At 41.8% G+C, this 22,193-nt stretch overlaps 1 protein-coding gene across 11 annotated transcripts in view; it reads left to right on the forward strand.

Moving 5' to 3' along the window:
• tenm4 (teneurin transmembrane protein 4) overlaps positions 1–22,193 on the forward strand; it is a 223,760-nt gene that overhangs the window by 163,528 nt on the left and 38,039 nt on the right. For 7 of the 11 annotated variants that reach the window (XM_074680342.1, XM_074680343.1, XM_074680344.1 and 4 more), the window contains 8 exons: positions 2,345–2,371; positions 4,859–5,005; positions 5,797–6,013; positions 12,967–13,086; positions 16,503–16,764; positions 18,144–18,411; positions 18,500–18,643; positions 21,894–22,143. In XM_074680342.1, the coding sequence (XP_074536443.1) occupies positions 2,345–2,371; positions 4,859–5,005; positions 5,797–6,013; positions 12,967–13,086; positions 16,503–16,764; positions 18,144–18,411; positions 18,500–18,643; positions 21,894–22,143 (1,435 nt within the window). The remainder of the gene's footprint in view (positions 1–2,344; positions 2,372–4,858; positions 5,006–5,796; positions 6,014–12,966; positions 13,087–16,502; positions 16,765–18,143; positions 18,412–18,499; positions 18,644–21,893; positions 22,144–22,193) is intronic. The other 4 variants (XM_074680346.1, XM_074680345.1, XM_074680350.1 and 1 more) reach the window with 1 other exon arrangement.

Consider the following 22,193-nt stretch of genomic DNA (forward strand, 5'->3'; position numbering starts at 1 on the left):
CAAACTTTCTCACTTTTATAGTAACATTACATTACTATTACATTTGATTTGAAGTAGCTCTATTAAAAATCAGAGCCTGATCTTTCGCGATGCCTCTTGTCTGTTTGATATGACTGCTGTCAGACAAAATACTTTTGAACTAAAGTGATGGATGCAAAAAATGTCATTTCATCAAGTGTTTTTGTCTTATTTTAAGTAAAAACTGTCGTGTTAAACTTAGGGATGGGTACCCTTCACATTTGAAATGATACGATAGCGATGCCCGGTACCTGGCAATCGGTACCAGTACCAGTTTCCGGTACTTTTTTGTGTTTATATTGTAAAAACATCTCAATTTGTTAAATAATAAAATGCTTTTTTAAATTTTTTTTCAATTTAACATATTTGTTGTTCAATTAATAACCTTTTAATGCTGTGTTCATGTCCAGCATGGAAAATCGCCTTCTCTCTCACTCCCTCACAATCACAAGAATGTATTTAGGTACCTAAACATGGTACCTTTAAAAACGGTACCTATAAAAGGACCTAATTCGATACCCATCCCTATTTATACTTGATATGAGCCACATTCAACTGGTCAGTCCATAAAAACATCATGTTTCAAGTTATTTAAAGACAAAAATGGGGTCTGAATTGCTTGTAACAAGCTGAAAAAAATCTGCCAATGAAACAAGAAAATTTACATGAGATTTGCTTAAACCTAAAATAATGTCTTAATATTAATAACTTTTCTCTTTTTCCACTGGCATATTTTTTTAAACTTGGAACAAGCAATACAGACCTCATTTTTGCCTTTAAAAAACTTGAAACAAGACATTTTTCTGGACTGGTCAGGTGAATGTGGCTCATATTAAGTCTTAAAAGGCATTTTCTACTGGAAATAAGACAAGAACACTTGATAAGATTTCAGTTTTTTGCAGTGTGTCTGAAGTGTAGCTTGAGCCCATTAAGGTGAACGTTCCTATGCTTCGTGATACTTGATGTCAGGACTATCAAACCTCCTTTTAACATGATAGAAGACCATCCAGAGGACATGCTATGTGCTGCCTGCTTTGCAAGATGGCAAATTTACCATTCTGTTTCTGTGTTGCATATGTTCTTTCACGTCTTCTCTTATCTACTCTGTCTCTCTGTTGTCTCTTTTTTCCATAAGTTTGAAGAAACTATATACATCACAAGAAAATCTTTACCCTCAAAGCATTCTTGAATAATGTGGTTAAAATTAAGTGTCAAAATATGTGTAAACCCTTCTGAGTATCATGCATTTTTATGAGTTTTACTCTCAAAAAGCCCCAGTATTAGATCCATCCCTGCTTTGTTTACAGTTGCCAGCTAACAGGGTAGCTGACTCATTATTATTCTGTGATCCAGCCACTCAAGCATTAAGGAAGTGGGGCCTCAAAGGCCATCTCTTCCCCCTCCACCACAGCTTTTCAGTGAACACAAATGTGCAAATCCCACTAATTTGACTCAATATGGAGATGGGACAAAAGTTGAGAATTATATTCACAAAGGTGAGCATTTATTCCACACTCGAGTGGATGGAGATAATTTTTCTCCCGGTATTTTCATGCGTATCTTGGAGCGGAGCTTCCTGAGTACAGTGCTTGACTGAGTCTGTGAATGTTTTATATGCTGGCCTTACATTATTGATGGGCCTTTTATAAGTGCCATATTGAGATCCCCACTCCCTCGACAAGAATATTCCTCAGTGTCATCCATTAAGAAGCCAAAGATCTCAATTTAAATCAATTTTCATTATTGAGGGCTCTGCGTTGGCCTCAAACCCCACGCTGTGGAGCACAGGACTTCCAATTTGGCCTCACCATTGCCAAAGCCTCTGGTGACCTCATCGTCTATAGAGGTGTTTCGAGATTAAAAGTGCTTTTTTGTTGAACATCCTGGCCTCCTGTAAGATATTGCTTGAGAGATTTAAGGGTGGTAATATGTGCATCAATCACGTTGCTTTTGAAATACTCCCCTGAGAGATTCTGCCGATCCCTGCAGTTGATAAATGGGGACGAATTGAAACGTTCTTTCTGAACACATCACTTTTTTATCCCTTCGTCTAACACTTTCCTGATTTCTGTCTCTTTCTCATTCTCTTTCTCTGTGTTCCACAACCTCCCCCTCTCTTTTTTGGTCTCCATCCCTTTCCCTCTGTGTTTGTCGTGTTTGTTGTGTTGCTTGTAATGCATGATTTTTGCTTCATGACGGCACTTTTCGTTCCTTTTTTGGTTTTGTTTACCTTTTGTAATGTAAACTAACACCTTGCCTTGCTGTCTTGTCATGGAAGTGGCACTGTTCAAACCTCCCTTATATGTCCTGTCTTTTATCTCCCAAGCTCACTATCTGGATAAGGTAGTGAAAGGTATGGCATTCCTCCTTCCTTCTATTTTGCCCTCCTCCCATTGTAACCCAAGCCAGCATTAACAAGTCATGCACACACACCATGCTCTCCCCCTACATTGACATATGCACACACTGCACTTCTTTCTGCCCCTGAACAAGTCATTCTTAAAAGCCCCGCCTCCCATCAACTTTTTTGCCATATTGTCACACGGTAATCTCCACTTAGCACTTTCACACCTGGTGGGTCAAGTTGTGCAGCTTTCTTGATGTCGTGAATATTCGGTCTGTGTGCGGCCTTGGTTTTTCAATTGAGGGGTGTTGGTAAAGGGGCTTCATAACTTGTGCTATGCATTATGGATGAGTGTGCAGCTGTGAGTAAAGCCTGATAGGTGCTGAGGCCGCATCCTCTCTAATTAAAAGAGTTCATGGTCTGGTTGGTGCAGGGCAAGCAGGGGGTGGAGGCTCTGCAGCAGCCCTGCCTCTCTGCCTCCAGCACCCTCTCTCCCCCTCACTGTGTCCTTGGTAATGGACCACCTGGCACGAGAGCGGCTGCCAGAGGAGTCCTTCGAACACTTGCGGCCTCACGTTTGGAGCTGTTTCAGGCAGGCTTGGGCAGGGCTCAGCAGGGGCTCCGGTCTGAATGGGCTGCCAATTAAGATGAGCTAGTGCCAGCAGAGAGCGGATCTTTATTTATCCTTGTAATAAACATTCGGAGCTTACTAATCATCCGTCTCCACTGCTCCAACTCCAGTTGTTTTGTCCATTTGTTCAATAAAAGGATGGGTAATGCCCAAATGTGTCTAGGAGGCAAGACACTTGTTTATGGCATTAGCCTTCAGTAGTGGCTTTCTTTCTTCAGGGAAACAAGAAGAAAATGAAGATGGGATTATTCCTTTTTCTTAAAATCTCCATTAATAAAAAGTCAGCTCACTGGATGGTCCTTTATTTATTCACAGTTTTCAATAAAAAGATTCTTCTGGGACGTTGAAAGTATATTCCTCCACAAATCAATATCTATGCTTTGTATTACATCAATAAGAAGCATGAATCATTGTCTGCAATTGTTGGTAGCCCTTGTTGTATTTCAGGATTGATTTTTGGCCAACCAAATCATTATATCTAATTTAAAACTTGTAATACCATTATAGGTTTTATCCACAAATTAAAAAAAGGCCGAAGAGATCGTCTACTTAGATTTTTAGCAGAATTGTTCTGAAAAATTGATGACAAATTCTTCGTTTGGGTTCAATTTTTCACCATGACTCATGCCTCAATACTGTTCTATCCTCGTATTGCAACAACTGATGCATCACTCTGCTGACCATGTAACGGACACTGGCTCCTATTCCTGGTGTTGCATCTGCTGCTGTCCTTCTTCAAAACCTACACCTGTTCTTTACCCCTCTTTCTCTTTTCCTTTATCTGATCTGACTCTCTACTCATCTCCCATTCACCGCACCAGTCTCTCTCATCCTCTCACTCGTATTCGGCCCGTCTGATGTAAGCACATCCAGGCAGCTGCCCCGGTCTTTTGAGTTGATAAAATAGGTCAGCTTAACATTTTTTCTATCAAGGCAGTTTGCTAACAACACAAACTGCGACGGACCCATGGGTTTGATATCCTCAGATGTAACTTTCTGCCTCGGCGAGGGGATAAGAATCATAAGATACCAGATAACCGTCAAACAGCCCTTGAAAAATAAGTTGAGACAATCCTCTGATCTGTGCCCTTGTGAGGACTTTTCCAGAGAGAGACGGAGGATATTTCACCTGTAGTTTGGTTTCAGCCTGCTTTCAGCTCCCCTGGGGTCACATGTCCAGGAACAGTTAGTGCGAGCCAAGTCCTCTCTTTCATAACGCCATTGAGCTCAGCCTTATTCACTCGCTCCTGTTTTATTTTGCATTCTCCTTCTCTTAACGACAGGACACACACTCTCCCTGAAGAGATAATCTTATTGATTGCCAAAAGAAGTCTGGAGACAATCTATCAAAAAAATGAGGCAGATACTGATATAGAGATTTTTTCAGTATCATGCACAGTTTTGTTGTACAATAATGCTATGATCACAATGATGTTCATATTGGAAGAGCGCATGAAAACAGATCCAATTATTTGCATGAATGGAGCATTTACACCCTGCTCTCATTACCGTAGTAGTGGCATAGATCCTGGAGGCCAATCTGCTGCAGTAATGAGTAAGTATTGATTATAAGATCCTCCCTATCTGATTTTACTGCACAGGGATATTGGAAGCTTAACATGTGGTGTATCAAATTTATCAACTTCATCTGAAGGCCATTATAGCCACCTCGAGCCCCGTGTAAAAGATTGCAGTTTTGTTTTGTTGATTGCAGCAACAGAAATGTTTGTAACTGACCACTGCTGTCCCTGAGCCCACATTAGTTTCAGTATCTTATCGCTGGTGTGGGTTTTTCTGGTACCTTCAACCTGCCTTATTTGATATTCTGTGCTGATCTCAGTGTTTGTGCTTTTTTTGTTATACAGAGGGCTGTCCTGGTTTGTGTAATGGAAATGGTAGGTGCACTCTGGGTAACAATGGCTGGTACTGTGTGTGCCAGCTGGGCTGGAGGGGCACTGGCTGTGACACCTCTATGGAAACTGCCTGCAGTGATGTCAAGGACAACGATGGAGGTAAAATCACAAACAGCACACAGCAAAGCCTTTTGTCTCTGGCAAAGCATGAACAGGAACTCTTAACTCGACATGAATTGACTATAACAAACAACCTGTGTTCTTCAGAATATACTGTACCTATTATGTACTTGACAAGATTAGTGGTGCTCTGCAGGAGGGTAAAGGACTGGCTCTCTGTCTCTCACCTGAACAACAGGTTTTTATTAAAAACCATAGCTGGCCTGAGGTCATAAGCCTGCACAGGCCTCAGGAGGAAGTCCCTGGTATGCCCCCTAACTAGCCCCGAGCAGAGCCAGGCACACACACAGAGCCAGCCAGGGGGCTGTACCACTCTTGGGGCCAAATAGAAGACGTGACTTCCTTTCTTCCAGACCTTATTCTTGGCCCTAGCTTTGCACATAGCATCTTTCATTTATATAGGAGCTGTTTGTCTCCCCATCACTGTGCAGGGACACCGGGGCCCTCGCTGGCAAAGACAGGGTTCTGCTGGGGATTTGACTGACTCCTGACAGCACGGTTTATTTTTATCACCCATCTGGTCATATAGGGCTTGTGAAAGCAAAGGGTAGTGGGTTCATTGACCCACTTCAGTGACGTGTGTGGCACAGCAGCTCATATTTGTCTTCCTTTTTTTATTTAAAACAACACTCGTTTATTTTAACAACATTCAGATTCAGAAATAATGCCCTGGTGACTCATATATTCTCAGTGTCTTTGCCAGGTGTGTGTCCAGCCTGTTGTTGCTAAAAGACACAGTGTGTGTTGTGTGACTTCTTTGACCTTGTCAGATGGCCTGGTGGACTGCATGGATCCAGACTGCTGTCTGCAGGCAACCTGTCACACCACCTCTCTATGTGTGGGCTCCCCGGACCCCCTGGACATCATCCAGGAGACACAGATGTCCTCTACACAGAGCAACCTGCAGACTTTCTATGACCGTGTGCACTTCCTGGTGGGCAGAGACAGCACCCACATCATCCCAGGAGCCAACCCCTTCGATGGAAAGTGAGTAACTTTTACAAACCCTTCTTAAAGACCACCCAGTGCTTAATTATTTCTGTACCATCAGTTTTTCTCATGCAACAGTTTCTTGTGAAATCATGCTAATGGCTTATTTTTGTCTTTTGAATTAGTAATTTCAGCATTTATTTATTTATTTAAAAATGTAATTCAGCATCTCAGAATGCTGTCTTGTTTTACATAATTTATGTAGGCTGGCGTGCATAGCATTGCCATGGTTATTGGACAAGTCACAGTGAATGTAGATCGCTTCCTCCTTTAAACCCAGACCAGAATATCTGAGAGGATGCAGCTATAGGCAACAGATGCTTGTATGAGCAGAGCCTGGTGGCATGCATAGCTTGAAAGATGATGGACAGACGATGATGGACAAACACAGAGTGTGGCAAAAAGCAGGGAGCATTCCCTGGCACGAAAGGCATCTTATATTCATGTATTGTGATTACTTTTACTGTAATCCATATGCGACCCACTCCCAGAGGCAGAGCTCACGACACCCCATCCCTGGAATCTGAGATGCTTTCATATCAGGCAGGATGACTGTCAAAGTCCCAGAAGATTCCCTGCCTCTCCTTCCCTTTGTCTCCTTCTCTTTTCATCTTTAAATGCTTGTGAGGCTGTGTCACCATATTTGCATCCTACTTGCGTGTGGATTCCTCTCATCTTGACTTATAATACTCCTGTGAAGCAAACAGTCAAAACAAAATAAACTGAGAACAAAATAAGTTGAGAATATTTCAATTTTTTTGCCTCTGGTGAATACAAAAATTAATGAATAATGGAATGAAAAAACAGCAGACAGAAGTTGAACAAACTTCCCAGCATGGGGGATATTTCCCTCCTGGTGTTCCAATAAAGACTGAAGGTTTTAGACGTTCCTATTTTTTAGTTTGGCGGGGCTATTTCTTTGTTCTCCCTCAAACATCTCATTTAATAGTGCTGATTGACACTCAAACAGGATAATTTCCTCTGTATAATTTGCAACATAGTGGACGATTGAAATCACAACCATTGTGCTTCTTGCAAACTTAATACTGTTTGTCTCCTCATTGTTTGCAGTTAAACACGGTTTTATTTTTTACCCAGCATTTTGCTATATTTTTTTCCTGATATGTTTATTATACAAAATTCAATGTGATAACATTTGGCAAACATGTTTACGTTTTTAGATTTTGCTCTTTTTACCTGTTAATGTGAAAACGTGTACATAAACAGAGCACATGTAAACACAAATGAAATTGGTAGACTCAGACTACTATTATTAGGCAGAGAAGCAGTGAGAAAATGAAAGTGACTGTATGTTTATAGCATAGATTGTAAAAAAAAAAATAAAATGGACGTCATCTTGCTTGGCTAGCAGTGAGATGGCCACAAAAACTGCTCCCCCTGGTGGCTGGCTGCTGTATAGGTCAAAAAATCCAGCTCTCCAGTCATTCCAGATGGGCTGTGGTCATCATCATTTGGCTGCCTTGTATTCAAGTCCTCTTGTTTCTGAAAAGTTTCGTTAAAACAATGGTTAAAACAGTGGTTTCACGTCACATTTAATGATGATTGACAGCTGTCGTTCTTATGTATTTTTTTCTGGGATTGTAAGATAAGTCATGAGATAGAGTCAAGAGGTGATTAGATTCACGAAAGAAAAAAAATATATACATTTTTGTCACCCGGCTCCACTCGGATATTCCCAGAATCCCTCAAAGTCTTTACTGCAGAGACTCTGGCTGCACAACTGCTAATGGCTGCGCCTGTGACGGGGTATTTTGGCTTCAGTACAGTCTATGGTTTATGGTGTAAATTTTACAGGTAGAAACATTATATTAATGTTATTAATAGAATAGAATAGAAAATAGAAAATACTTTATCTATCCCCGAGGGGAAATTCAGGAGTCACCGCAGCATTTAAGAAAACAAAAGTAAGAAAGAGTATAGAAAGTGCAAAAATGTCCATAAGAAATTAGATGACAACATCCCGTCCACCGCTCGTCCACCACTCTCCAGCCCAGCCAGTCTCCACCTCCACAGGGTCCAGGACTGAGCCTCCCCAGCAGTCTGTTCAGTCTCTGTCTCCTGGATCCTGTCTGCTCACAGCAGGCGAAGCTCCTCCAATGTGGGGCCGGCGTCCGATGTCGGCTCCATCAGCCACGTCCATGAACAGCACGATGCCGCTGGGTTAGCACGGCTTGCTCGTCCATCCCCCGGAGCTGGATCCCACGTTCCCAACAACGATGGATGGAAGGACAGGTCCACGTCGTCACCTCCCAGCTCACATCCGAGAACCAGCACGTCGTCTTCACCTCCTCCTCCCCAGCTAGAGGGAAATCATCAAGCCCTACACTAGTTAGCAATGACATGCTACAGGCTGCTAACAGCTAATTTCGCATGTAAACAATGCAGCCATGGTTACATGTAGGATCTCCAGATTAACACAGGAGAAAAGTAGTAAAAATATCACTGAAGCCACAAAAAGTTTGGTGTCCGTGACCGACAATGAACCATACAAAGTAATGATCCACTCTAAATACAAAGATTACGAAAAAGAGACGAAAAAAATTACAAGAAACGGACAAAGACGAGAGAGCTGCTGCAACAGGCAGCTACTTGGGCAGCGCCTAGCAACCAATGATAATATATAATATATATATAATATATAATATATATATATATATATATAATAATATCAATTATATTAAGTTGTTATATGGGAATAGGTGTGAACGGTAACTTCTGGGTAGAAGTTTGAGAAGACACCCATTTTGCTATTTTAATCCTTAAGGTTTTTTGAGAACAATAGCAGGTAAAAGAAGCCAGTCTGCTGATAAAAAAAGATTAAATTTATTTATATGAAGTCCATCAGCTGTCAGCAAACTCCGCCTGCTTTTGAACTTTTTGTGGTAGTGTCAGCCGATCCTCGAGAAAAGCCCTGCTAACACTCTTTGTGACATTTTGCCTCATTGACATTTTTCTGGCTTTCAAGAAGCACTCAACATTTTGCAGTTCTTAACTGGACAGAGAAAAGAGCGTAGAGGGGTGAGTAATACTCTTGTCTCCCACACAAGAAGATGCAGCCATAAATAAGTAAAATAAAGAATCCAGAGTTGAGCTGCAAGATTGGAGGCTTGGCTCACCTAAAAATATCAGTGTTAATCTATTATTCATGCTTGGTATTCATTCCCCACCCACTGACAGATATGAGCGGTTAGGACAGGGGCTCAGGGCTTCAGATTAGCCTTGCAGGCACAGTCTCAGCATCCTCCTGAAATGATGAGTCCGGTCACCTGATCATCTCTTTATTGATCCATTAACCACTTCCTCATGCTAGCAGACATGTTGGACTGCTATTTCTGATGTTTCCCACCACAAAAAGCTGCAAAGGTGCCACTGAATAAAGCATCTGCCACTGCATAAAACATCTCAACTCTCCGCCATGACACATAATACAAGAGACTGCTGAGGACCAGCAGTGGGAGCTGACTAGAATAGTAAACAGGGACTTTGTGCATGGAGCAATTTGGGTAAAGATTGATAGCTGACTTATAATAGCGAGGCAGAAGCCATTCACTTCATTTACAGGCCTGCACTTCTATCATTTTATTTAGAAGTCCTTTTCAAACAGAAGGCCATTAGTGTCAGACAATCCCTTGTTTATTTTGCTCTCAGGGTGTTTTATACCTTATAGCTGCATTATATATTTGTGGAGCTAAAAGTTTATACTGATGTCGTCAAACCGAGCAGCCTTACTTTGCTGGTTAACATGCATTGAAAAGGAAATAAGGATTTGCACCATTTTTACTCAATAATTGAGTCATTTTCATCTTTAATAGTGATTTTCTTACATTTGTGAGTCTCAATCATTTAATGTTCTCATTTCTTAATCCTGATAGTCAGTATTTTCTCCTCAAAAGCTCAAAAAGTAAGAGTGGTGTTTTTTTTCTAACCAATCTTTATATTGTCTTAACTGTTGGTCTTTGGTGCTCATTTGTTTTTTAAGGTTAATTTAAAGCCATTTGTTTTCCAGAGCAACTCAACCTCCTTGAGTGATGCAGAAAATGTTTGTAGTAAATCAATATAACATCATTGTTCAACAGTAGTTGATAAAAAAAAAACAAACAACTGGTACCACTTTCCTCCTCCAAATGTAGTGATTGTTCTCTGTTAAAATGTGCAAGAATGCTTTTACTTAACCTTTTTGACTCAAGCAAATCAACCCTTAGACCACGGGGCTGTTAATTCCTCATGTCCTCCCTCCACCCTCTGTAAGGTTAAAGATTTGTGAAGTCCTTTCATGACTTTGTAAATCCTCCAAGGCTGCTGAAATCTCAGAAGGAGAAGTTTCAGCAGTGAATCTCTCCCACTTTCTTAGCTGCTCTTCTTTTTGTTGTATTTGATGTCAATATTTAAATCATTTGTCTTGGCGGCAGAGAATCATCCCCCCATGTGGCTCACAGAGGCAGGAAGGAGATAGTTCCACTTTTGCAGCTCCATTTGAAGAAAAATGTGGATGATTGCCTCTTCAAACAAGACTGTAAAATAAACTGTCGACATGAATGATTAATGGTTGACAGCCGAGGCCAGCTCTGGGTTAAGTTAAGGAGTATTTCTGTGTGAAAGTATCCAGATAAATCTTCGGGTATGAGCCCCAGGATTCGGAGCAGCATCTCCTTGCTTGTTTACTGTGCAGTGGTGGACAGCCAAGGTCTTCTGAAGGGGACCTGGCCTAATTAACATAAAACTGGGTTCCTGGGGACCAGGATAGTGAGGGGTGAATGATCTTGCCTCTGGTAAGGACATGTTGAGGGCAGCTGCTAACACACTAATGTTAATTGTTTCCAGTCCGTGGCAGTGTTTAAGACCCAAATGTATTAAAAATAGCCATGGTCTAATGAAGAAGTGGCAGTAAAGCATTTGTTACGTTTTTTTCTCTGTTTTTTTGCAAACGACTACAGAAACAATACCCGTCTGTGAGCAGGACTCGCTAATGACCGGGGCAGTCTCTGACAAAGAAGACATGATACAGCAAGGTCCAAACTCATCAGTTTAGTCAGATTAGGAGGTGAATTGGATGACTTCCCGCTATTGATTAGTTGGAACTGATAATCAGATCTAATTTATGCAGCTTCTGGAGAACCTGATGTCAGTCTAGAAATCTGTCAAGGACTTGATAACCAGCCAAGCAAGTCCCGCAATCCGCAGCCCTGTTATTTCCCCCTCCTGTATTCAATAATGGAAAAGATAAATCCTCCTTTTTTAATTAGGGCAAAAGCAAAGTAAACCTTCCTTATCTCATTATCCCTCCATTCTGGGTAGAAAACCCCTGTGAGACTTCTCTGGAGGTGTACGGTTCTTTTTTGTTCTTGCAGCTTTCACTGTGTACAGTATTTCTGATTTGATAACCTACTGTATAATCTTCCACTTTACTGTTTATTGTGAATTTCTGCCTTCAGGAAAATGTTATGCCCTTTATTGATGTCATTGTTGTGTGCACTGGATTACCAGTAGCTGCACTTGTTCACCAAAGGCTGTACAAGAAGCATTTTTGCATTAAATCCTATTTTGCAAAAAGGAAAATCACATTAAATCAGAGAGGTGTTAAAATATACACTCGCTGGCCACTTGATTAGGTACAGAACAGCCTTATTCCTTCGTGGCATGGATTCAACGAGGTACTGGAAACATTCCTCAGAGAGTTTGGTCCACATTGACATGAAAACATCATGCAGTTGCTGCAGATTTGTTGGCTGAACATCCATGATGAGAATCTCCCGTTCCACCACATCCCAAAGGTGCTCTATTGGATTGAGATCTGGGGACTGTGGAGGACATTTGAGTACAGGGAACTCATTGTCATGTTGAAGAAACCAGTCTGAGATGATTCCAGCTTTATGACATGGAGCGTTATCCTGCTGGAAGTAGCCATCAGAAGATGGGTACACTGTGCTCATAAAGGGATGGACATGGTCAGCAACAATACTCAGGTAGGCTGTGGACTTTAAACCATGCTCAGTTGGTACTAAGGGGCCCAAAGTGAGCCAAGAAAATATCCCCCACACCATTACACCAGCAGCAGCAGCCTGAACCGTTGATACAAGGCAGGATGGATCCATGCTTTCATGTTGTTGAGGCCAAATTCTGACCCTACCATCTGAATGTGGAGCAGAAATCCAGACTCATCAGACCAGGCAACATTTTTCCAATCTTCTATTGTCCAGTTTTGGTGTTGCTGTGTGAATTGTAGCCTCAGTTTTCTGTTCTCAGCTGACAGGAGGGTCACCCGGTGTGGTCTTCTGCTGCTGTAGCCCATCTGCCTCAAGGTTGGACGTGTTATGCGTTCAGAGATGCTCTTCTCGCTTGTAACCAGTGGTTATTTGAGTTACTGTTGCCTTTCTATCAGCTCCAACCAGTCTGTCCATTCTCCTCTGACCTCTGGCATCAACAAGGCATTTTGGCCCACAGAACTGCCGCTCACTGGATATTTTCTCTTTTTGGGACCATTCTCTCTAGAGATGGTTGTGGGTTAAAATCCCAGTATTTCAGCAGTTTCTGAAATACTCAGACCAACAACCATGCCACATTCAAAGTACCTTAAATCACCTTTCTTCTCCATTCTGATGCTCGATTTGAACTGCAGCAGATCGTCTTGACCATGTCTACATTCCTAAATGCATTGAGTTGCTGCCATGTGATTGGCTGATTATAAATTTGTGTTAAAAAGCAGTTGGACAGGTGAACCTAATAAAGTGGCCAGTGAGTGTATATCTATATGTGTGGATTTCTAAGCTTTTGTATTCAGAATAAAACGGTAGGATGCATTTTAACACCACCAGTAATGGAAATGATTCACTGCAGGTTTCAGTTGATTTTGCTCTCGTTTACTCGTGCATAGAAATTTGTTTGATAAGTATTGTTATGTAACTGTATTGCTCTCCCTCACTCCCATGCAGCCACGCTTGTGTAATTCGTGGACAAGTAGTGACCTCAGATGGAACACCTCTGGTGGGAGTCAACATCAGTTTCATCAACAACCCCTCCTATGGTTACACAATAACCAGGCAAGATGGAAGGTAAGAGCCCTCTCATTCACACTGGCCCACACAGAATCAAATGATGCAGTTCAAATACCACTTACTGCAACCTCGAGTTGTGTTCAGACATGCTACAAAGATATTTATATTTTGTTAAATCATGTTGTTTAGCCGTGCTGAATTCTAATGATTGAAGAAAAAACTGTTGCCACCGCACACTGTGCTGCCATTGATCTGCTTCGTGCTTTCATTTGGTCCAATTTTGGAGTTCTCGGCTCAATTCCCAGAGAAATCAAACAAAGCCCTTCTGGTACTCTCATAAGTTATGCTTCAGTAGCAGCAGGGAGGGGAAAGAATAAAATATGCCAATTCAAAGCAGCTCACTGGGGCAATGAAACATAGTGCAGATGGACATTATTTATTTGACAAAAAGATTTCGAGACTTAAGTGAAACATTTAAGTTGAGGCCACAAACCTGCAATTATTTTCTTTCCTTTGTATCTCTTCCTGTTGTAACAAAAATAATATATCCCCCTAAATTAAGTTATATGATTCTACATCGCTGCTTCTTCTGCAAAAGCAGGAATACTTCTTGCTGTATCACCTCAAAATCCCTTTGAAGGAGAAAATAAATGCCAGTAAATGCTTTCTTTGAAGGATCCTAAGCCAGTTGCTTTGGCATCAGGAGATTTTCTCTGAGAAATCCAGACAGGAGCCTCTGAATTTTATAGATATGTTTCTTGGGCCGAAAAAGGAAGATCAAAGAGTGAAACTTCGGAATATGTTTTCTCTGATTTCTGCTCTGACAGGATTGTAAACATATACAGCACACCTCCAACGCCCTGTTTCTTTAAAAGGAGTTATAATAGTAAAGCAATGTGGCAACTCGTTCCCACTTATCACAGAATAGCATGAATTGGTGTTTGCTCACCGAGCCCCACTTCCTCCTGACACTTTTTTATCAGTTACTGACACGCTAAAAGCCCACATCTACGCTGCAGGTTTTATCTCCATCATTCCTGCTCTCCCTCCTTCCACCTGCTTGTAGTGTTCTCTTCTTCCTAGTTTTACAAAAATCTTTCAGTCTTTTCTTTCCTCACTTGTTTCATTGCCTCTCGATCTCTTCATGCCCCTCCTCCTCCAATCTCCCACTGCCCTTAAGCCTTTTCTTTCCGGGCATTACTCTTTCACTTATTTCCTGTCCTCTTCCTAGTGCTCAGGTCTCATGTCCTTTCCACTGCACTGGCTTCCCTCATCTCTATCCTTTTTCCCACTTATGCGTGTCCCATTTTTCTTAGGCATCACTCGGTTCTTGTCCACAAAACTCTATACTCTTTTCTTCCTTCTAGCATATGTGTAAACACTACTCCATCTCCCAGGTTCCCCTGTAAACATGCCCGGTCTCCTGCAACTCCCCTGCAATCACTGTAAACTGGCTCAGTGCAGCGTGAAATCAGAAATGCACCTGTTCAGCCACTTAGAAATGAGAAAGCTGTCTCAACTCATTTTTATGATGTGTTCTTTATTGTCGAAGGGCTTGGTTTTTCAAAATACCTTTTCACTATCTTGAAAAGTTTTCTGACCTAAACAAAAGAGGTTCATTTAGTTTCTTACAGCTGCGTATTCATTTTCTGACTGGCTAAGCATTGAGTTGCACCTGTTCCCTTTTATGTTTTTCCCCAATCATGTGTAAAATGCTGATGTGGGTTCCAGCTGATTACGTTATTAGGTTCTTGTGAGGATGGGGAATCCAGCCTACGTTAGACAACATCCAAACATCCAGAGATGCTATTACCTGATGGAAAAAGTTCCCTGAAACTTTTTTATCACATCATTTTTTTGCTCAGTTTTTGATAAAAAAAAGGAAGAAAGGAAAGAACGCATGGTTGTTGAAAGCCATATTTGTATTTATTGACCAGACGGAGATCATAAGGTGGGTGGCCAATTATAAGTATACTTTCACCCAGTACAATGAACATAAAGTAGCCACTTTACCTTTTATCTCTGCATCCATCCAGACATTAATCATTCCTGCTCACTTTTTAGTGTGTCCTTCAAGCACCTTCATTTCAGTTAGATACCACCTGCTTCATTTCAAGAATACATTGAAAGAGAAATGATTGGATATAATTTGTATGAGGCACACCAGGTTCATTGGCAGGGTTAACTCTTTGAGCTTGATGCATTCCTTGAGGGCACAAGAAAGCAAGGCTGTTGTAGGTAGCTTAATAAGTTTTGTCACATGGCTTAAGGCTGTTGTCGTGATTGATAACAGCTCCTGAATCCCTTCATTGATTTGCCATGCTGGCCATGGGTACCTGTCCAGAAGTGTTTTGAGCATGCGTAGCCTTATCCTGCGAGGTGTCATGCAGACTGACCTGCTGCAGCTCTATCGCTGCTTATGAATCATGGCGTTGCAAGGGTACTGCTATCACAGCTCTGATCAGCTCTGCAGCCTCTGTACAGGAAAAACTCACATCTACTCGTGCCCAGCCAAGGGCAAAACACCAAGAGCAGAACAAACCTCTGTTTATCACCAAAGCCAATCAGATGTTTACCCTCAAGAGAAGTTAGACTAAGCAGATTCTTTTTATAGGAGCTCAAACCAACGGGGAGGTTACCTGGTTTAGAGGACGCTATGCAGACCTACTTTTTACCTGTAATTTGGAAAAGCTGCTTCCTGTGTGAGGAATAGGCCCTGTCCCCGGGGCCTGTAGGTGACCAGGTGCTAATTGGCTCTTAAAGAGAAGCGACAGAGCTGCACAAGTCCACTGCAGGTGCAGGCTTGCTGCTGTCACGGTTCAGTCTTTTGAGATAACAAAATGAAGAAAGTACAGCTTGTTTACTGAGACCCACTCAGGTCAGACCAGAGGCAGAGGCCCTAAAATGCAGCAGCAGATGGGATTGCATTGTGGGGCTTTTAGAGTAATGTTAGAGTGGACAGCCTTCATCTGAGGGATCGATAGAGAAGTGGCTGCTGCCTCCATCCTGCGGCACACATCTCTCTCACACATAGAAATGTGAACACAGGAGCAGTGCATTACAGGAGCATGTTTGAGTTAAACCACCAAGCCTGGACCAAAGCTTGAACGGATTATTTTCAATCTTCAGAACAAATCTTCGCATTGAGACAAACATTAAGAGCTGTGCTTCTTCCTTTATTCTTCATTGTGTTGCATTTGCAGCCTCTGAATGACTGAAAGATAATGATAAATAACAGAATCTTGCATCCCTACTTTACTGTCCTCTGGAAAACAATCATTTATTCATGTTTGATAAGTTCCCAGCTACCCTTAATTAGAATAAAGTCATTGTATTCATTCTGTAGGTGGTGGCACAGTTAAATTCTAATCACAAAATGCATTACACGCCCCGCTAATGGATTTCTGACAGTCTTTATTTCAGAGCAATGTTATCAATCTTCCTCTCTGACATTGTGAATGTCTGTGTTCCAGTTTTGACTTGGTGACCAATGGGGGCATAGCCGTAGCCTTGCACTTTGAGCGCGCTCCATTCATCACCCAGGAGCACACACTGTGGATGCCGTGGGGACGCTTCTTTGTCATGGATACCATCGTCATGCGGCATGAGGAAAATGACATCCCAAGCTGTGACATCAGCAGCTTTACGCGTCCCAGCCCTGTGGTGTCCCCAGCTCCCCTCACTGCATTCGCGGGCTCCTGCACTGAGAGGCGGACTGTTGTGCCCGAAATTCAGGTGACTGCTCCACATCCACCCTCTCTGCTGCCCTGCAGGTTGTGATCTGCATGGATCTCCCCTGCAAATGATTTATTGCTCACATCTGAGAGAGATTACAGAGACTATTCATCATGAACAAATGTAGTAGTGACTCAGTCTCATGACTGCTCTGTGGTTCTATCCCTTCTTTTGTAATTGGTCTGTGAAACCGTACAGCACACATTGAACAGCCTCACTGCAGAGTGATGATTATTACCTCACACACAGGAAGCTGCAGTTTTTTTAAATTTCCTTTATGCTGTAGCTGCCTCAGCTAAACGTACATGTACCACTTGCTTTCATATTTCAGCATCCGTCTACATGGAAATGTGTTTTGTACTTGCAGGTGAATGTGTGGTTACAGAGTGTACAGCAGGCATCTCTGTGTCCTTCCCTAATTACTTGTCTCCCACTTTGCTTCACAGGATTTATGGCATATTAGTGAATTTAGTACACAGCCTGGTTTATTTATAGAGCTTTGTCTTTGACATTTTTTACTTTTAAAGTGCACCATACAGGAATTCATCCAAGCGACACTCATCTTTTTAAAAGAGAATCCAGATCAGTTAACCAGACACAGCTGCACTCTGTGCATAATGAAAAGAAGCTCATCATAACTTTGCTAAACGTCCTCTGAACAGTGTTGCTTTAGGGAGCTGTTTAGTTGTTTCACTCTTTTGTTTACACTCGATTGTTGAAAGCAAAGATAAGTTGATGATCCGAACCACTGATGTCAACCCTTGATCTTAAACATGGAACTGTACAACTTCAGAGTTTTGACCTCCTGTTTTATCATCAAGAAGTTACAGATCTCACTTCAGTGGGAGCATCCTAAGGCTGCAGTGTGAGGCCTTTCTAAACAAGCTTTCATGATCTGATATATTTCCAGGCTGTGCAAGCTCCTAGCCCAAGGGCAGTGCTTGTGACAATGGCAATCCATATGCCATTGTCATATGGATTGCAGGGAGGGGTGTTGTCCTTATGAAGGACTTGCTATTATTAAATCAATTGTGAAAAAATACACTCTGGAGCACATAATGAAGAAATCGTTCATTGAATTCGTTGTAATACACTCATATAATTGTCCTCTAATTGATGTTCCTTATCTTCCCTTGGGTCTTTATATTTGGCTTGAGGCAAAGCTATAAAAATGTGATTCAAAGGTTGCAGCAGCCACTGACCAAAAGTGACAGCTTGACAGGCGACATGAATTAAAGAGCCTGCAGAGGCACGTCGTATGTAGCCGAGTTTAAACACTCAGAAAGCAGGTTTCTGCTAGTTTAATATTTACAGTCCCTCACTGACTTGTGAAGGATTTATATTTGCTTTCACTGAATATCTTTGTTTTTTGTCTACAGTCTCTACAGGAGGAAGTGCCTATACCAGGATCAGAAATGAAGCTCGGCTATTTAAGCAGTAGGACCCCTGGTTACAAGTCGATACTGAGGGTGACCCTTACCCACCCAACAATTCCTTTCAACTTGATGAAGGTTCACCTCATGGTGGCTGTGGAGGGCAGGCTGTTCAGGAAGTGGTTTCCTGCAGCCCCGAACCTCTCATATGACTTTGTGTGGGACAAGACTGATGTGTACAGCCAGAAGGTTTATGGCTTATCTGAAGCTTTTGGTAAGTAGTCAAGTCTTTGACTCTGTCTGCAACTTTTTTTCCAAAACACATAAAGCTCACTTGTTTCTTTTAAATCTTTTCTTTCAAGTGTCTGTGGGTTTTGAGTATGAGTCATGTCCAGACCTGATTCTATGGGAGAAGAGGACTGCTGTTCTACAGGGCTACGAGACCATAGCCTCCAAACTCGGAGGATGGACTATAGACAAGCACCATGCTTTAAATATCCAGAGTGGTGAGTCAATTCGTAATCCCATTTTAAACTCCTTTTTCGCACTTGTTTGCTCATTTCAACACCCACTCAAAAGTTCATTTTAAATAGCCCAACACTTTAAATGTAACACTTTCGCTCCGTTTACACTGATGAAGATATAAATTGCCTTTTTTAGTGCAGTTGTACATTTTTAGCATTATTCTAAAGATCATAGGAGCAATTTTATGAAAAGCACAACAGCAGAGACAGTGGTTGGATTAATTCAAAACAAGTATCTCATATCACAGGACTCAGTAAGATATGAAAAAGACAGCATGACATGAAATAAGTCCTACATGTGTCGCTCTTTAATGCATTTTATTGTATTTTTCTGAGAGTGCAGATAAGTACCACTGGAGCCTTCAATGATACTTAAAGCCATACTATACGTCGGCACATTGAGCTGTCATTCCTGCCTGTAGCTCTTTGAGGCTCTTTCCACTCAGCGAATTCATGTAGCATCAGATAGATCTGACTATTTTAATACTGCTGTCCGTTTTTTGGGCAAGTGGGGGGGTGCACTTTTCATATTGCCCACAAATTACTCCTGAAAGGCAGTAATAGGAACGAAGAGATAAAAAACTTGGGGCAGCACCTGTCACTAGCTAGGATTCACAGTCTGATGTTGTCTGGAAGGGATCATCAAAGGAGATGAGGCGCACTTATATGAAAAGCGTTTAGGAAGGTGGCACTTTGATGTGTCACTCTCCACCTGCTGAGTCCGACTGTGCAGTCCGGAGGAGGAAGAGTCGCTCCTCGTCCCCTTCACCGTCTCCACTGCCAGTACCCCTTACCCCTCCTTTGGCACCTCCAAATCCTGTTCATGCCCAGCATTTTTAAAATCATCACTAATTTAATTGCTGTCAGTCTGCTACTCCCAGCAGCAGCAGCCCCTAAGATTAAATCACGTCCCAGGAAGGCGATGCTTGGCTGATCTTTTCTGATAGACCAAATGTTGTGCTGCTTAGAAAGCTCAGATCACCAAGTACCATCAGAAGCGGGAAGACTACAGCAGACATGCAGATGCTGAATTTCAAATTTGATTAAACTGATTGGGCAGCAGAAACATCTTTAAATTTACATATTTGGAAACTTTCCAGGAGAAGATAGGCACGACTAATAGAAAGTGCGCCGTGTGTCTGCATGTCTGCATGTGCCCTGTTCTCGTACGGCTCCATCTTTGTTCATGTGCAGAGCCTGTTCTGGTAAGAAGGCAAACACAGTGCCATTTTTAATCACGGCAAGTCAAGTTTTTGTGATTTCGCCTGCGTGATAGTGCTCTAGCTCCAAGAAGACTCCTCTTGTGCCAGGGACTTTTTGATTCCCATTTTGGCATTGAGTTGTGCCTGTGTTTCCATCCGCTCGGACCACTTGTTGTAGACAGACTGTACACAAAGCCATTTTTATGACTTTAATTTGCAGAGGTGCACACAGACATATTAAGTATGTTTGCTTCTGTTATGTGCCTAACTTTAATGCCTGCCAAAATCTATACTTCCAATAAATGTTAAACTATTAAGTTGTCTTAAACCACTTGAAGTTACAGAGTTGTATTATGACATGTATGCAGATAGTTAAAGGGGCTATGAGGAGTTTAAAAGTGATCTTTAAAAAGTCTCTCTTCTAGATATATGCCTGATCGTACTCCACACTTTTAAATAGGATTATCAGCCCCAATATTGCTGGTTACAGGTTATTTTAAATTGCCAGGACAGGATTGCTTTACGGCACATCTAGGTCTCTATGACAACACCACGCCGGCTGACAAAGTTTAGTAGTGAGAAGAGATGAAACACAGAGATCTGTGTTTTTTTTTCTGCTAAACACAATTTCTGTGACTAATTTTGTCATGATGGTGGACACTGCAGCCTAACTGTCAGACAGAAAAAGGACAGAAGAGCAGAAAAGCTAAATGGGAGAGTGATACAGCCCGAGCTAAGGGATAGTTAGCCTTTAGCTCGGGCTGTATCACTCTATAACACAGGGGCTAAGCTGTTTGTTTGTCTATTCCAACCCATAGCCAGCAGTTATTCTGCAGTGGTCTGTTCAAACTTGAGAGTCTATCAATAAAATGAAGAGTGAGGTTACGCTAGCTCTGCTTGGTAGTTGACTGGCAAGAGATAGCTAACCAGGATTCACTAACGTTACACATTACGGACATTACGGACATGTCTTAGACATGTCTCAGTTGTGCAAAATATAAACAGCTACTTAACAACTTACAAACTGACAGTGTTTACTTGTTGTCATGTTAGCCTACAGATCCATCAAAGCACAGGGCTGACGATGTCGCTAGCACAACGTTTGCTTGATGTCATGTTTCAAACCGTAGTGCTACATAACTGTACTGATTAGTCCCTTACCCAAGCGTGTTATATCCAGTAAAAAGTTGTATTGAACCAAGACAATGTTTTCCTCTCCAATCTCTATTTAATTCCAAAACTAACACATGCCTCATTAAAAGTAATTTACAACAGTGTGCAAAGACTCCAGGCCACAAGGTGGTGAGGTATTGCAGTTAAAACTGATCCTCCTCATAGCATCTTTGATCATCCAGTGAATATGTTGAGCATAAGCATCCCTCATCCCTGGCTCTTGTTAATTTTCAACCTACTTGCAGATACATACTTTAATCTTTAAACAAGCCCTTGATGCATCCTTATAAACCAGACTGAGAAATGAAGTTCTTATTCGGCAAACTGGGATTTGAATATGAATTACTGCAGGTCTAGTGGAAAGCACCATGACATGTCTTGAATCCCTTTCAGTATGCAGCAACTGTTTCTACTTAAGCCAAAGTTTTGACAGAGTTTTCTCTGAATATGAAAGTTATGAGTATCCATCAAAAATTGCAAAGGATGATTTTTTTAAGGTACGGTTTTAAGAATTAAAGTTTTAAAATTACCAGAAAATTGTAGAGCCAACATTATCTGGCAGTGATAGCAAATTCTTGTTGATCCACTGAGTTAAATTCTGCATCTAATTCCCAGTTTTAACAAAAACAGTCTGCTGATTTCAAAGATCAAGATCTAATTTAACTGCTTTTTGTTCAAGTTGGCCTCTGGAACCACACTCTCCAAAATTAACAATAATCAGTATCACAAACTCGCTCCTAATTCTGCACTTGCATTTGTCCCTGGATCTTAAATTGTAATAGCAGAAGCCAGACAAGACTGTGCTCAGCATAAATAAGCTGCAGGTGTTACTTCTTTCTGTCCTTTGCCGTCATCAGGTATTCTCCATATGGGAAATGGAGAGAACGTCTTCATCTCCCAGCAGCCTCCTGTAATTGGCAGTGTGATGGGGAATGGGCGCAGGCGCAGCATCTCCTGCCCCAGCTGTAATGGTCTTGCTGACGGAAACAAGCTGCTGGCCCCTGTGGCTCTGGCCTGCGGCTCAGATGGAAGTCTGTACGTGGGCGACTTCAACTATGTAAGGAGGATTTTCACCACAGGGAATGTCACCAGCGTCCTGGAGCTCAGGTAACGGAGGGGTAGTCGACTAACACTCAGTCAGGGCCCTGAGCTCAGAT

Source organism: Halichoeres trimaculatus, unplaced genomic scaffold (assembly GCF_033239565.1).
Source record: "Halichoeres trimaculatus isolate MK-OKI-2021-1 unplaced genomic scaffold, fHalTri1.1 fHalTri1_scaffold_9, whole genome shotgun sequence".
NCBI lineage: Eukaryota > Metazoa > Chordata > Actinopteri > Labriformes > Labridae > Halichoeres > Halichoeres trimaculatus.